The sequence below is a fragment of the Typopeltis vanoorti genome, chromosome 7 (genome assembly GCF_054136105.1).
Source record: "Typopeltis vanoorti isolate ZY-2024b chromosome 7, IOZ_Tvanoo_1.0, whole genome shotgun sequence".
NCBI classification, from domain to species: domain Eukaryota; kingdom Metazoa; phylum Arthropoda; class Arachnida; order Uropygi; family Thelyphonidae; genus Typopeltis; species Typopeltis vanoorti.
In genome coordinates this window covers 64487253-64501023 of record NC_143555.1, presented here as the reverse complement: position 1 = coordinate 64501023, position 13771 = coordinate 64487253, and the positions used below count along the sequence as shown (strand labels likewise).

Here is a 13771-nt window from a genome sequence, read left to right as displayed (position 1 = left end):
TTTTAATGAAGATTGTAAATGAAATATGGAAAGAGACAACAGAATCAACAAAGCTGGTATGGTAGGAAGTCAACTGAATAAATTTATGTGGAATAAGAGAGAAATTAGTCAAAACTCTAAATTAGCTATATACAAGACAGTGTTCAAACCAATTTTAACTTATGGGTCTGAGAGCTGGGTTAGAAATAAAACACTTGACCAAAGACTAGAGACCACAGATATGAGAGTCCTGACAAAGAATTATTGGTGTGAACAGATGGCATCAATGGCAATATTATATTAAAAATGAGGATATTATGAAAGAACTTGACATTGTTAGCATCCTAGAATGTGTTAATTAAGGTGGTATGATCAGTGGCGCACCCAGGGAGGGGGCCCCCACCCAAAAAAAAAAATAAGAAAAAGGGGAAAAAAACTATAAAAATTTCCAAAAATCTTTTCCTAATTAAAATTATTATTTTTTTATTTATGTTGTATCATGTCTTCTATTTCTATACTACTTATGAATTAGCGGTCACATAAGGTATGAATACCCTATAGCTCTCGGGAATCACGGCCGCTGTTAACGTAAGGCGAATGAAGTATTGCTCAGTTGGACTGAGCGCAACTTCGTTTGCCCGAGCTGAACCAAAGGAGATCATGGGTATCATGTATTGCTGATCACTGCAGATGTGTAGTCATAGGTCGTATGCAAGGCATAATGATCGTCTACTTAACTCGACTCCCCTCCCCAAGATTAAATTGTGAGTGCTTCTCCCCCCCCAAGATAAAATCCTGAGTGCACCACTGGGTTTGGTCACTTTAACAGAATGGGAGAGGTAGCTTGTGTCCTGTGCATATGTATGTTTTCCTGATGATGACCTGGATACAGAGGTCGAAACGTCAAGTATTATTTTCTTATTTATCATCATCATCATCAAATTCCTGCCATGTATCCTCAAGGGGTGTACAGGATATGATAGTACTACATTGAAAAAAATTACATCATTATTAATTTCCTATCTACAATTTTCCTCCAAATCAGTCTGTTACTCGTCAAGACTCCAAGATTATCAGATCTTATATTTCTATCGTCTAAAGCACTTTGTATTGTATCAATCCACCTATATCTAGGTCTTCCTCTGGGTCGTTTTGCTGCCAACCTGGCAGAGAACACTTGTTTTGCTAATCTTTCCTCGCCCATTCTGTTTAAGTGACCATACCACCTGAGATTAGCTCTGCTAATGCATTCCTGGATGCTGACAATGTCAAGTTCTTTCCTAATATCCTTGTTTTTAATATGATATTGCCATTGATGCCATCTGTTCACGCCTATAATCTTTCTCAGGACTCTCATTTCTGTGGTCTCTAGTCTTTGGTCAAGTGTTTTACTTCTGACCCAGCTCTCAGATCCATAAGTTAAAACTGGTTTGAACACTGTCTTGTATACAGCTAATTTAGTGTTCCGACTAATTTCTCTGTTATTCCATATGAATTTATTCAATTGACTTCCCACCATACCAGCTTTGCTGATTCTGTTGTCTATTTCTATATTTAATTTACCATCTTCAGTAAAAATCGTGCCTAAATAGCAGAAATGTTTTACTTGTTCCACAGGTTCTCCATTCACAACACAGTTGACATTTCCAATTATTCTGCCTATTTTCATTGTCTTTGTCTTTTTATTGCTGACCTTCATACCATATCTATTACAACAGCTATTCAATTTAGTAAGAGAATCTTGCAGACTTGTAGCAGATTTATTTAGAAGTATAACATCATCCACATAAAGCAAAGAGCTGACATTAACATCTCCAATTTTGATATCATGTTTAATACCACTTCATAATGTGATCCATATAGATAATGAATAACAGAGGGGATTATGTACATCTTTGTCTCACACCAGATTTAACATTAAACCATCTTCCTGTACTTCCTTCAGTTCTAACTGCTGACTTACAACTCAAATAAAGACTAAGTATTGCTTGATATAATGCCCCATTCACACCATATAACTGCAGCGTATTGAATAGCTTCTCTCTTGGCACCTTGTCATATGCCTTTTCCAGATCAACAAAACTTAAATACAGATCTTTGTTATATTCCCATGCTTTCTCGACTGTTTGTCGTAAAGTGAAGATCTGATCCTGACAGCCTCTATTTGGCCTGAATCCAGCTTGTTCTTCACCAAGCTTTTCTTCCACAATTCTTCTCAACCGTTTCTCAAGTATACTTGCATAGATCTTACCAGGAACACTCAGTAGGGAAATACCTCTGTAATTCTCACATGCAGTTTTATTTCCCTTTTTATATATGGGTACTATGAGAGCTGTACTCCAATCATCGGGAATTCGTCCCTCTGTCCAGGCTTTCTGAACTATGCAGTGCAGCCACTGTAAGACTCTTATACCACCATATTTCAGCATTTCTGGTCAAATATCATCTACTCCTGCTGCCTTTCCACATTTCAAGCCTTTGATGGATTTTTCTACTTCAAGTATGGATATGTATTCCTGACTGCATGCCTGGTCAGTGTTTTTTACCAATGTGCTGTCATCACTGCTTGTTTCATTTAGCAGTTTTTCAAAGTAATTACTCCATACTTCAAGGATATCTTTTTCTCTCGTTTTCATGTCACCTTTATCATCTCTAATTCCTTTTACATCACTCTTTCCTCCATTCTTAAGCTTCTTCAACAACCTCCAGAATATTTTGCCACCTTCTTGATATTTATTTTCTATATTCTTGCCAAAGTCCTCCCGTGACTTTTGTTTAGCTAGTTTTACACAGTGTTTAGCATTCTTGCATTTGTCTCTATATTCTCTAAGAGCACAAGCTGACTTATTTGATAGGAACTTTTGGTATGCTTTCTTCTTTTCCTTCACTGCCTCTTTAACTTCCTGTGTCCACCAGGGAGTTCTGATTTTTTTTATCCTTAGACAACCTCACCACATGCCTCTCTGGCAGAATCAATCAATGTTTTCTTCAGAGTTTGCCACTGAATCTCCAAGGTTTGATTCCTGTTCTCAAACTCTTTCATTTTTTCTTCAATAATCTTTGTGTATTTTATTCCTTATTTATAAGTAAAGTAATTACTCAGCACATGCATTTTTGTCTCCATAAACTCTTCACTATGAATGCTGTCCACCATGTAACCTTAAAAAAAAATTATTCATACTTCTCTTCCTTCCTACAGTCAGAGTCCTAATAGTTCCAAATATCAGTACTTAGCAGTGACCCAATTACTTAACATTCAGTCATTGAATGAGTTTGTTTCTCCTTTGTTTTTAACTCTTACAGTTGCTTTGAGTATGCTCTGGATATTAACATGAAATATTAGTGTAATTAAATTGGTTCATTCGAATTACTGTGGTTTATTAACATGTTAAAAGTTCAGTTATGTCAGCTCTTCACCACATACTTCTCTTATAACTTCTTTAAATATATTTTTAGACTCTTTTAGAATTTGAAAGCTGTTATGATTTAAAGCACACGTTATATTAAAGGTAAACAATTTTTAGGTTTATTGGCATTTGTGGATTTTCATAGTGTATTTTATGAAATTTAATCTCTGCTTGTATTGTTTGTTTTGTACTAGATATCCAGTAAAGGAATTAGAGGTCTTCCTCTAGATTTTGTTACATGCAGTCAATTAGAATTACTGGCAATAGAAAATATGCAGATTGTTTGTACCAGTTGCAAGGCAAAGGAGAAAGCTGTTGCTCGTTGTAGTGATTGTGCCACCTTTCTTTGCAATAATTGTGTTACAGCTCATCAGTATATGAGATGTTTTGAAAATCATATGGTAATGTTATATGTGTATATATATTTTTACTTATTAAGATTTTTAAATTGAAAACTGAGAGCCGTACTTAGTTTTCATATTTTAATAGTGTTGATTATGCTATCTTTAATAAAATGAAGTCAGTTAATAATGAAACGTAAACATTGGGAGCTACTTGCATTTCATGTCATTTCATCTCATATCAGTTGAGAAGTTGGTGACAATAATGATTTATGAATACCTTTTTTACATTTAGTTCAGATCCTGTCAAAACTGAATTAACAAAGAATTCACAATAGACAATAACCTAGGTACTTATATAAAAAGAACTAAGAAAATAGTCCAAAAATATATAACATTTCTCTTGTTTTAAGAGATCCTCCAAAAAATGTTATATAATTTTTGTAGATGCAAAACACAAAGCAATAAAGTATATTTAATACATCCTAAGCATTAGATCTTTCAGATGAGAAATGAGAAACATGATTAAATCAACTTGAATGGAAAATCCTTTCTAATATAATTATAGTGTTTTGAAAAGCATTTTTCTGGGCATCTTACATCTGCAAAACTTAATTAGAGATCAATGTTATATTCCCATGCTTTCACAACTATTTGTTGTAAAGTGAAAATCTGTTCTTGGCAAACCTCTGTTTGACCTGGACCCAGCTTGTTTTTCTCCAGGTTTCTCTGCTACAATGTTTATCAGCCTCTTCTCAAGTATGCTTGCATAAATTTTAATTGGAATACTTAGTAGAGACATTCCTCCAGTTCTCATCACATTCAGCATTATCCCCTTTTTAATAATTATTTGAAATTTGACCATCTAATTTATGCGTTGTAGCCACTGCAAAACTTTTATATCTCCATATTTCATAATTTCTGGTTGAGTGTCATCTACTCCAGCTGTCTTTCTACTCAAGTTTTTGATGGCATTTTGTACCTCAAGTACAAGACGAAAGACCTGAGTTTCCATGAGAAAAAACCCGCTTGCCAAATCTCTGGCACCGGCAAGCAGGTTTTTTCTCCCTGAAACAGTATTTCATCCAATGAACCCAAGAAAATTGACCATAGAACCCTAACAAGATATGTTACTGTTGAGACACTAACATATCCTGTTAGGGTTAGGTACCAAGAGATGGCAGCACTTGTTTGCCAGTCTCTTCATCAGTTACCGCTTATAGTTAGTGATAGTTTTGGGCCAGCTATCTCTGATTGGCTACCGGTTGAGATTGAACTGCCTACTCAGTCTCCAAAAGCTAGATAGGGTTAAAAAGCCTTGCCTACTCCCTATAAGTAAATAAAAAGCATTAGCATTATTTATTTATTTTTATTAGTATTGATATGTACTTCTGTTTGCATCCCTCTTGAAAATTTTCAAGAGGGATGCAAACTATTTTGTCACTGCTCGTTTTGCAGTATTTTAAAGTAATTAATCCAGACATCTAGAATATCTTCAGTTTTCATGTCACCTTTATTATCTGTGATTCCTCTTACAGCTCTCTTTCCTCTATTTTAAGCTTTTTCAAGTCTCCAAATTTTTCTGATTTTTTTTTCTATATTGTGATATCAGCTATGGTGTTAGTAGTTTTCTATCCTTGGACCACTTCACCACATACCTACCTAGCTGAATCAATCAATGTTTTCTTCCGAGTTTTCCACTGAGACTTGTTTAGCTCTTGTTTGCATGCTGTTTTCTTTTTTCTTCAATAATGTTTGTATAGTTGAATTTACAGTTTACCTTAAAAAGCTGCTCAATTTTAATTCCTTTTAAAACTTCCTTATACTGTTTTCTTCAATGTAATACTCAATTTTATCCTACTTAAAACTAACTGATGGTCACTTCCAATTTCAAATCCTCTGTTCACTCTTGTATTCTGAACCAGCCTGAAGATATCACTATCAACAATGACATAGTCATTGAGCATTTTCTTATTTCATGCATCTTTTCTCCATGTGAACTTGTGAATTTCTTTATTAGGGTACATGGTATTAATATTAATAACGACTAGCCCATATCCTGAGCAGAAATCCAGCAGGTACCATTATTATTAGCCATGCCATTTTCTCCAAACTTTGCTAAAACATTTTTGTATGCCTGGTTCAATCCATTTCATAGTCAGCTGTTTAGATATTCAACAAGGAGACTACTTTATCCATTTTGTTATTTTTATTTTATTTATTTTTTAATATATCAGCTGCCTACTCTAGTGATCAGAATCCTCCACTTTTTCATTAGGAAAACCTTCTGTGCACAAATAAGTTTCATTGTCCATTTCCCCAGTTTGTAGTTTGTCTGCATAACTCTACTTGAAATTTCCTTATAATCAAGCACTTTATTTTTGTATTTGGTGTTGAATGCTATTGCTCCTCCTTCCTTCGTTTCCATGATTGTTATTTCTTGAACATGACATCCTGTACTTAATATTTAGTAAGAACTTACCTGTTTTTTTGTCTTCATCACAGTAATGCCAGTTCTGGTAATGTCCATGTGGTACTTTTGCAGTTCTGCAAGTTTGATTTTCTTTCCATTAATGCTCCTTATGTTTATGGTTCCTATCTTCAGTTCTTCTGACATTGGGTTTGTTGTTGTTCTTCTAGATATTGAGTTAGTTTGTTCCAATAGCTGACTTTTCTCTGTTCACCCTGTTCCCTGACAAAAATAATGCAGGCCTTGTTTAACTGGGTGACTCAGCTGGCATGAAATCTCATAATGCTGTATCATCATCTGTCTTTCTGGTATCCATTGGGGGGGAGGCAAGATTCTAAATGACATCTATAAGCATCTTTTAAGCAGTAATGATCAGGTAAAAGGGAGGAGTGTCACTTTCAAGTAGGGATGTTGACAAACATCAGTTCTACTAAGGAAAAAGTGGAGGAACTTGAAGCCATCGGGGAAAAAAAAAAATAAAATAAAATAAAATAAAAGTTCGCCCTTATTAGAGATCTAAGCAGTAGAGTAAAAAGACAGTAGGAGACATGAAGAAGTGTTTGGGGAAAATTTGGAGAAAGACCAAAACTTGCTGGATTTCTGTATAGTCTGGAGTAATCATTACTAACACCATGTTCCAGCATAAATATGTGCACAAATCCACATGGAGAGAAGATAGAAGAAATAAGAAAAGTCCCATTGACTATGTTATTGATAGTGATATCTTCATGCTGATTCTGAATATACGAGTATACAGGGAATTTGAAATAGGAAGTGATCACCATTTAGTTTTAAGGAGGATAGAATGTATTTCATTTTGAAAATAAAAATATGTACTAGAGTTTTAGAAAGAATTAGTCAAACAGCTTTCAAAGGCGCACTGTAGAATCTAATATATGAATATTATTCAAGAAGAAATGATAGTTTGAAAACAAGAACCAAATCTTGGAGACTCACTGTCACACCCTGAAGGAAACAATTGATATTTTCAGTAAGATTGACATGTGGTGAAGGATATTGAAGTTTATGATAGTTTGAAAACATCAAAGGTGTCAAGAAGTTATATTCTTAGTTTCATTCTTTATCCAAGTGTAAGCAAACAAAGTTTGCACATGAAGTCACTTCACAAATGGGCTACTTGTATATAGAGGTTGACTTCACATCAATTGCCTTAATATCCCATAATGCAATACACATTCTTAAGGACATGTAGAGGGTGGCCATAAATAACTTTCCCTCTTTGGAGGCATCTGTATTTAAAACCAATAAATGGAATGAGACCAAATTTTATGTTGAGACTTTTGAAGGCATGGGGAGATGATTTCCGCAAAAAAAAAGATTTAGTACCAAATGTCACCGATAGGGGAAATTTTGCTGCTGGCAGAGCCGAAAACAAGCGGATAATTACATTAAAGGCAGATAAAATGGATTAATAACATTTCGACGGTATAAGCAACAGCTGCGTCACTCATTCTAGCTGAATGTGATGCGTTACAATGATGATGATAATAATTAAACTAAAACAACAACTTGGGAGAGACACAGAAATTAATGTAGTCATTGAAATCACATGGAATAATGTTTTATTCCTCAGAATCAGGGTCCTTTGGACCACATACATGATTTTCAAAGTGTTGACCTTTCTTGTGTACAACAAATTACATCCGGTGTGTAACATGCTCTACAGTTGAGCTTAAGGAGTCAGATCGGATGTTCATAACAGCCCGTTTTATGTTCTCTTTCAAGACATGCAAGTTGGGAATGCCACCAACATACACAACGGATTTCAAATATCCCTCACAGCCAAAAGTCACATGGAGTGATGGCCAGGGATCGAGGCAGCCATGCCGTCAGAAAGAACTGACTGATAACCAGACAGTCATTCGAATAACTGCCTGAACGTTCCCAATCCCTTTTTAAGTGGAATTGGTGGCACTGCTGTAATGTAAACACAATAAAATTTGCATAATCCTTTTATCTGCGTTTACTGCATATATTTGCAGTAAACTGCTTTCGGCTCTGCCAGTGCCAAATTTTCCCCTGTTGGCCACTTTTGGTACTAAATCTTTTTTCGCGGAAATCATCTCCCCATGCCTTCAAAACTCTCAATATGAAATTTGCTCTCATTCCATTTATTGGTTTTAGCTACAGATGCCTCCAAAGAGGGAAAGTTATTTTATGGCCACCCTGTATAATGTTATGCATTATGGGAAGGGCCACTACCCAGACCAGTTTCAACTTTCATTGAAGTCTTATTAGTGGGAGCCAGACCCAGAATTGATACCAAGATTGAAGTAATGCAGAAGTCATATTTTCCATATAACAAGTAATCAGAAGGTGTCACACCTTATTACTAAAATACTCTGGCTTAGAGATTTTTCCACTTGGTTATACTATAAATTAAAGATGCCATGTAGTTATATTCTTGTTTCATCCTTTATCCAAGTATAAGCAAAAAAACATATGAGGTCACTTCACGACTGGGCTACTTATATATAGAGGCTAATGACTTCACATTAATTGCCTTAGTATCCCATAATGTAATGCACATATCCTTAAGGATGTGTATAATGCTGTGCATTATGGAAAGGAACTGTGTCTGTAGGAATACAAAAGTCAGACCTGTATTTTTGAATAGAGGAGTTAAAGTGCCAATACTGGAAAAGATATATCAGAAGTTCCAGGCAAATAAGTCAATATGTGCTCTGAGAAGAGGGAAGGATTAAGAAAGCAAAGCAGTGTTTTGATAGTAGCTAAACGGAAGTCATTGGAAGACATCTCTAAGAATATAAATATCCAGACAGTGGCAAAATCTTTTGGAGATCATTGAAAAATCTAAGAAATAGAGGAATGAGTACTGTAAAAGGAATATCAGAGATGACATGAAAACTGAAGATAATTTGGATATCTTCTTAGAATTACTTTGATGAATGAAACAAATGAAATGAAAAATGAAACGAGCAGTGTACTCTGCAGTGCATATCAGTATTTGAGGTAGAAAAAGTCATCACAAACCTGGAATATGAAGAACAGCCGGAATATATGGCATTTGACCAAAAAATGCTCCTATATTGAGATATATCTTCTCCCTTCTACGTAATTCTATGGCTGTAGCTGCATATGTTCATGGGGCCGGTTTGCCTGCTTGCTGGAGGAAAAACCCCCAGATAAATGGGGGTGAAACCCTGCTGTCCACGCCCAAGACTGGATAACTTGGCTATGTCTGAGAAAGATCTTTAAGCTCCTCACGTTGGCGATGGGAATTGAACCCAGGACAATCCTTTTCCAGGCATATGGTTGCAAAGCGCATAGCCACTAGGCTAACCGCGCGGACTATATTACGATATAGCAGTTTTAAAGTGGTTGCACTGCTCAATTCAGAAAGCCTGGTCCGAAAGTCAAATTCCAGATGACTGGAGTAGAGCTCTCTTAGTGCCCATCTGTAAAAAAGGAAATCAAGATATATTATGCAAGCACAATATATATATATATATATATATATATATATATATTATATCAGTGGCATCGTGTGCACATTTCGATTGTGTTGGTTATGCAACCCCCGTGCTACAAATTTCATGTCAATTTGACTGTATGCATATCTGTGTGTCTTCAGAAAATTTTCCAGAGGGGGGGGGCAAAGCTTGGAGACAAATAATTACATCAATAAATGATTTTTAGCTTTTTTTTTATTTCATGTAATTATTTGTTGATGTATTTTAATGATCTTTAATTCTTGGGAAAAAAAGTATTCAGAATTAATAGTTTATAGCACAATTTCATAGCACAATTTCACATGACCAGAATATTTTATTAAAAATCGACTAATTAATTAATCCTAAATTAAATTATTTCAGTTTAAAAGCAAAAAACTCATAAAACTAATAAATAAAATAATATTAAATTACATATACTTACCTTTTAAAAATGTATTTTTCTGTTTAAATTTGTTTCACTATAAATTTACAATTCACACTTCACTCAGTGAAATGTGAATTGACACAGAGGGCAAACTAACTGGTTACTGTTCACAAATCAGAAAAAGATGAACCAAAAACAGGAACACATGTTTTATTGCTGCAATAAAACACGTGTTTGTGTTTACCCTGCCGTGGGCTGAAACAGGCCAACCCATAATAAAATTTTAAGACAGACAAAGTGTCCCAGAGTCGAGGGTGTAAGATTACATATCTCAATCAATTTTACGATTATAATTTATGGAATTTTTTAATCAATCCCAGGGGGAAGTCCTCTCTCCCCCCCCCGTGGATGCCCATGACCGTGTGATTGCATTTTTATCGATTTATGGAAGTTTTGAGAGGGTATAGTACATCAGCGCTCATCTTAATTGGTCCAATGCAATTAATTGCAGGATAAGTTTGAGTACTTCTCCGTAGAGTAGGGAAACAATCTGTTTTAGGATTTATTAGAAAACAACAATGAAGGAGAATGCTATATTTGGTTGGTATATTTGAAATATTCAAAGATGAAAATATGTGAACCATCATTTATAAGACATGTAAGAATAGGAAAGTAGAATAAGTGTGAGTAGAAACACTTTCATTAAGGGTACAAGAATTATTAATAATTATCATTTGTGATATGTGTGTCCTATAAGTTGCTGGGTAGAGCGAATAGCACGATCCTATGAAGTCTAAACATGAATAAGTGAATTTATGATGGCATAATTAAAAAAAAAAAAAACTTATGAAGAGAGAGAGTATTGCAGGAATAAATATGGTTTGATGGAGCAGCAAATCGTCTCGTAAAATTTGTTGCACGTGTTATGTGCATTTCTCTGGTTTGTGTATATTTCGCTCCATTTTCCAAGAATTTTATTTTGTTTACTGAGACTCAGTATACATAACATTCGATTGTTATCGGAATTATCCACACTTTCGGGAATCCTACATTCATTAGTTTTTTTTTTTTTTTTTTTTTTTTTTTTTTTTTTTTTTTTTTAGTATCAGCGGTTCTTCTGTCTTATCAATCTCACATATGCTAGATTAGATAAAATAAAAAATACAGATATAAGAAAACAGTGTGAAATACAAGCAATAAACAGTGGGTAGCAACCCGAAGAATAAAATGGATTGAACATGTGGAAAGAAGAAGTGAAAATAGAATAATAAAACAAGTCTATAGTTGGAAACCAAAGAATAAAAGAAGAACAGAAAGACCTAGAAAAAGATTAAAAGATACTATTAAAGAAGATGAAGTCTTGGTCACAACAGATATTACATAAAAGATTTTTTTAATCTGGAACAGTCATTTGACAAGGTGCTTGAGAAAAATTATTCAAAATACTACAGTTATATGGTGTGAAAGACATATTATGTTGGGCAATACATGATTTATATTTGAGGTGTAAGTCAGCAATTAAAATTGGAGGGGTCAGACAATGGTGTGCTCTATCTTCGTTGTTATTAATTATCTGTATAAATCATATGAAGAAAAGTGGTATTAGGCTTGATATCAAAATTGGAGGTGTTAACAGCTCTTTACTTTATTCAAATGATTACTCACGCACGATACTCAATTTTATCCATTTCAAGGGATACAGACAGCTATATAAAAAAAACTACTCGATAGAATGACTTGCAATTTCACATGGATGCTTATGACAGATGTACCAACTTAGGGAAAAAAAAAAAAATCTTGCTGATAGTGTTGTCATCTATGGTCGAGGTTGAGAACTTTTCTGAGCACCCTCGTAAGATAGATGGCAGTTACACACCAGGAAGAGACATAGTTGAGTGTTTATCTTTAGATGAGGTGAAATAGGTAGATAATTTATTAATAGGAATAGAAGTAGCTGTTAAATCATATTTATTCAAAATTCTTAAAATTGGTTCTGAAATTCCAGAGATATATATACGAATGGAACTCGACGTATTGATTCTTTGATGTTTTGGTTTGGCCTTTAGGAGTCGAACAGATGTTGTGTGGTCCTTTCGGAGAAGCCATTTAATTTCACGTGTTATTTGATAGTAGGAAGTTCTTTCTGTAAATGATGGGAAGTTGAACAATTAGTTCTAACTTGTCGAATTAAACATTTTATGATTTTTGTCTTTTGACAAGGATCATGTGCAGATTGTTTGATAATGTAACATCCACTAAAAGTGGGTTTTCTGTAAACTGATGCTGTTAAATTACCTGGTGGTGAACGGACGAGAAGGATGTCTAAAAAGGATAATTTGTCTTTTTCAATTTCCATGGTAAATTTGATACGAGGGTGTAAAGTACTTATTTTGGCTAAAAAGGAAGGTAAGGAATCTTTGTTGTGAGGCCACGCTAAAAAAAAAATGTTGTCTATATATCTAAATCAGAGTGAAGGTTGAGGGTATGTCGATGAAAAAGATACAGTCGTATCTTCAGATATCACTTTCAAAATACAGGTTATGAAGGACCAGGGATTTTGAAATAGGAAGTGATTGCCATTTAGTTGTGAGCATGGTAAGAATGAGTGTCCCTTTCAAGGTTTGGCATATCACAGGTAATTGGACAATAAAGATTTGTTGCTCTTATAAGGAACAGGTTGAATGTGGGCTAATTCCAGGTTCCAGGATAGATAATAGTGAAACAAAATAGGAAATAATCCCCGTTACATATCACTTTTAAGTCATTGAGCACAAATCTTAAGAATGATTGGAAAAATGTCATCAGGAACAGATTAGACAAGATTTTTCTGATCCCCTCTGGGTGAAAAATCAAAGAGGGGAGAATTGAATGCGTTGTGTTGCAAATGGTAGGAGGATATTTACCAGATCAATACAAGAATTGAAGAAAAAGTAAGATTTTTTGGAGATTGACTTTTTCTATAGAGAATGATGCATTTGAATCATCTCTGTGTATGCCAAAGAGGTAAAAGCAGGGTTAGGCAAAAGTTGCAGAGAAGGAAAGAGACCAGAAGACATAACTACTATTTGGACACGATGCAAGGTTCCTGCATTTAGTTTTTTACAAATTCATTTTTAAATGTGGTGATAGTTTGTTTGCAGCTATTTTTGAATTAAGTATAAACAAAATGAAGACAAGATTTTGATGAAGGAGGCTTCATAAGAGTCAAAGTTAGTTAACTGGGTGAGTATATCCACATCGCTTTTTAAGGAATGTGGAATGCAAAGAACCAACTCCTCACCCTCGCATACTGTGCCTCATTGGTAGGTGCATGCTTTGATTTATGTATATATATTACTCCCACACATGAGAGGCAGAAGGGCCTATAGCAAATGTTGTGTGTGGACAAAGATCAGGAGCAGAGGAATCCATTGATATTATTCTTAAACTGCTGGAGGTTGTAATTTTTTGGAAATGCTTCATGGAGAAGGCTGTTCCATAAAATAGCTTCCCCATGGATAGAACAAAAGATGACTGAGAGTAGCAGATTTGTTTAGTATGTAGGTCGACTGTAAAGGAATGCTGAGCAGCTATTGCTCAAGTTCCTGTAGATCTGGCAGAAATGGGAGACACAATGGATGCTGGTTCTGCTGAACAGTTGCCATGGAAATATCTGTAGAAGGAACACAGTGCAGAAACTGATCTTCTTGAGAAAGAGGCTGAAGAGGGTCTGC

General features: G+C 34.9%; 1 protein-coding gene across 2 annotated transcripts in view; it reads left to right on the top strand.

The window, feature by feature from the left end:
- Positions 1 to 13771, top strand: part of LOC150104731 (protein meiotic P26-like) — a 298850-nt gene that overhangs the window by 36450 nt on the left and 248629 nt on the right. For both annotated transcript variants that reach the window (XM_090395315.1, XM_090395314.1), the window contains exon 3: positions 3581 to 3787. In XM_090395315.1, the coding sequence (XP_090251441.1) occupies positions 3581 to 3787 (207 nt within the window). The remainder of the gene's footprint in view (positions 1 to 3580; positions 3788 to 13771) is intronic.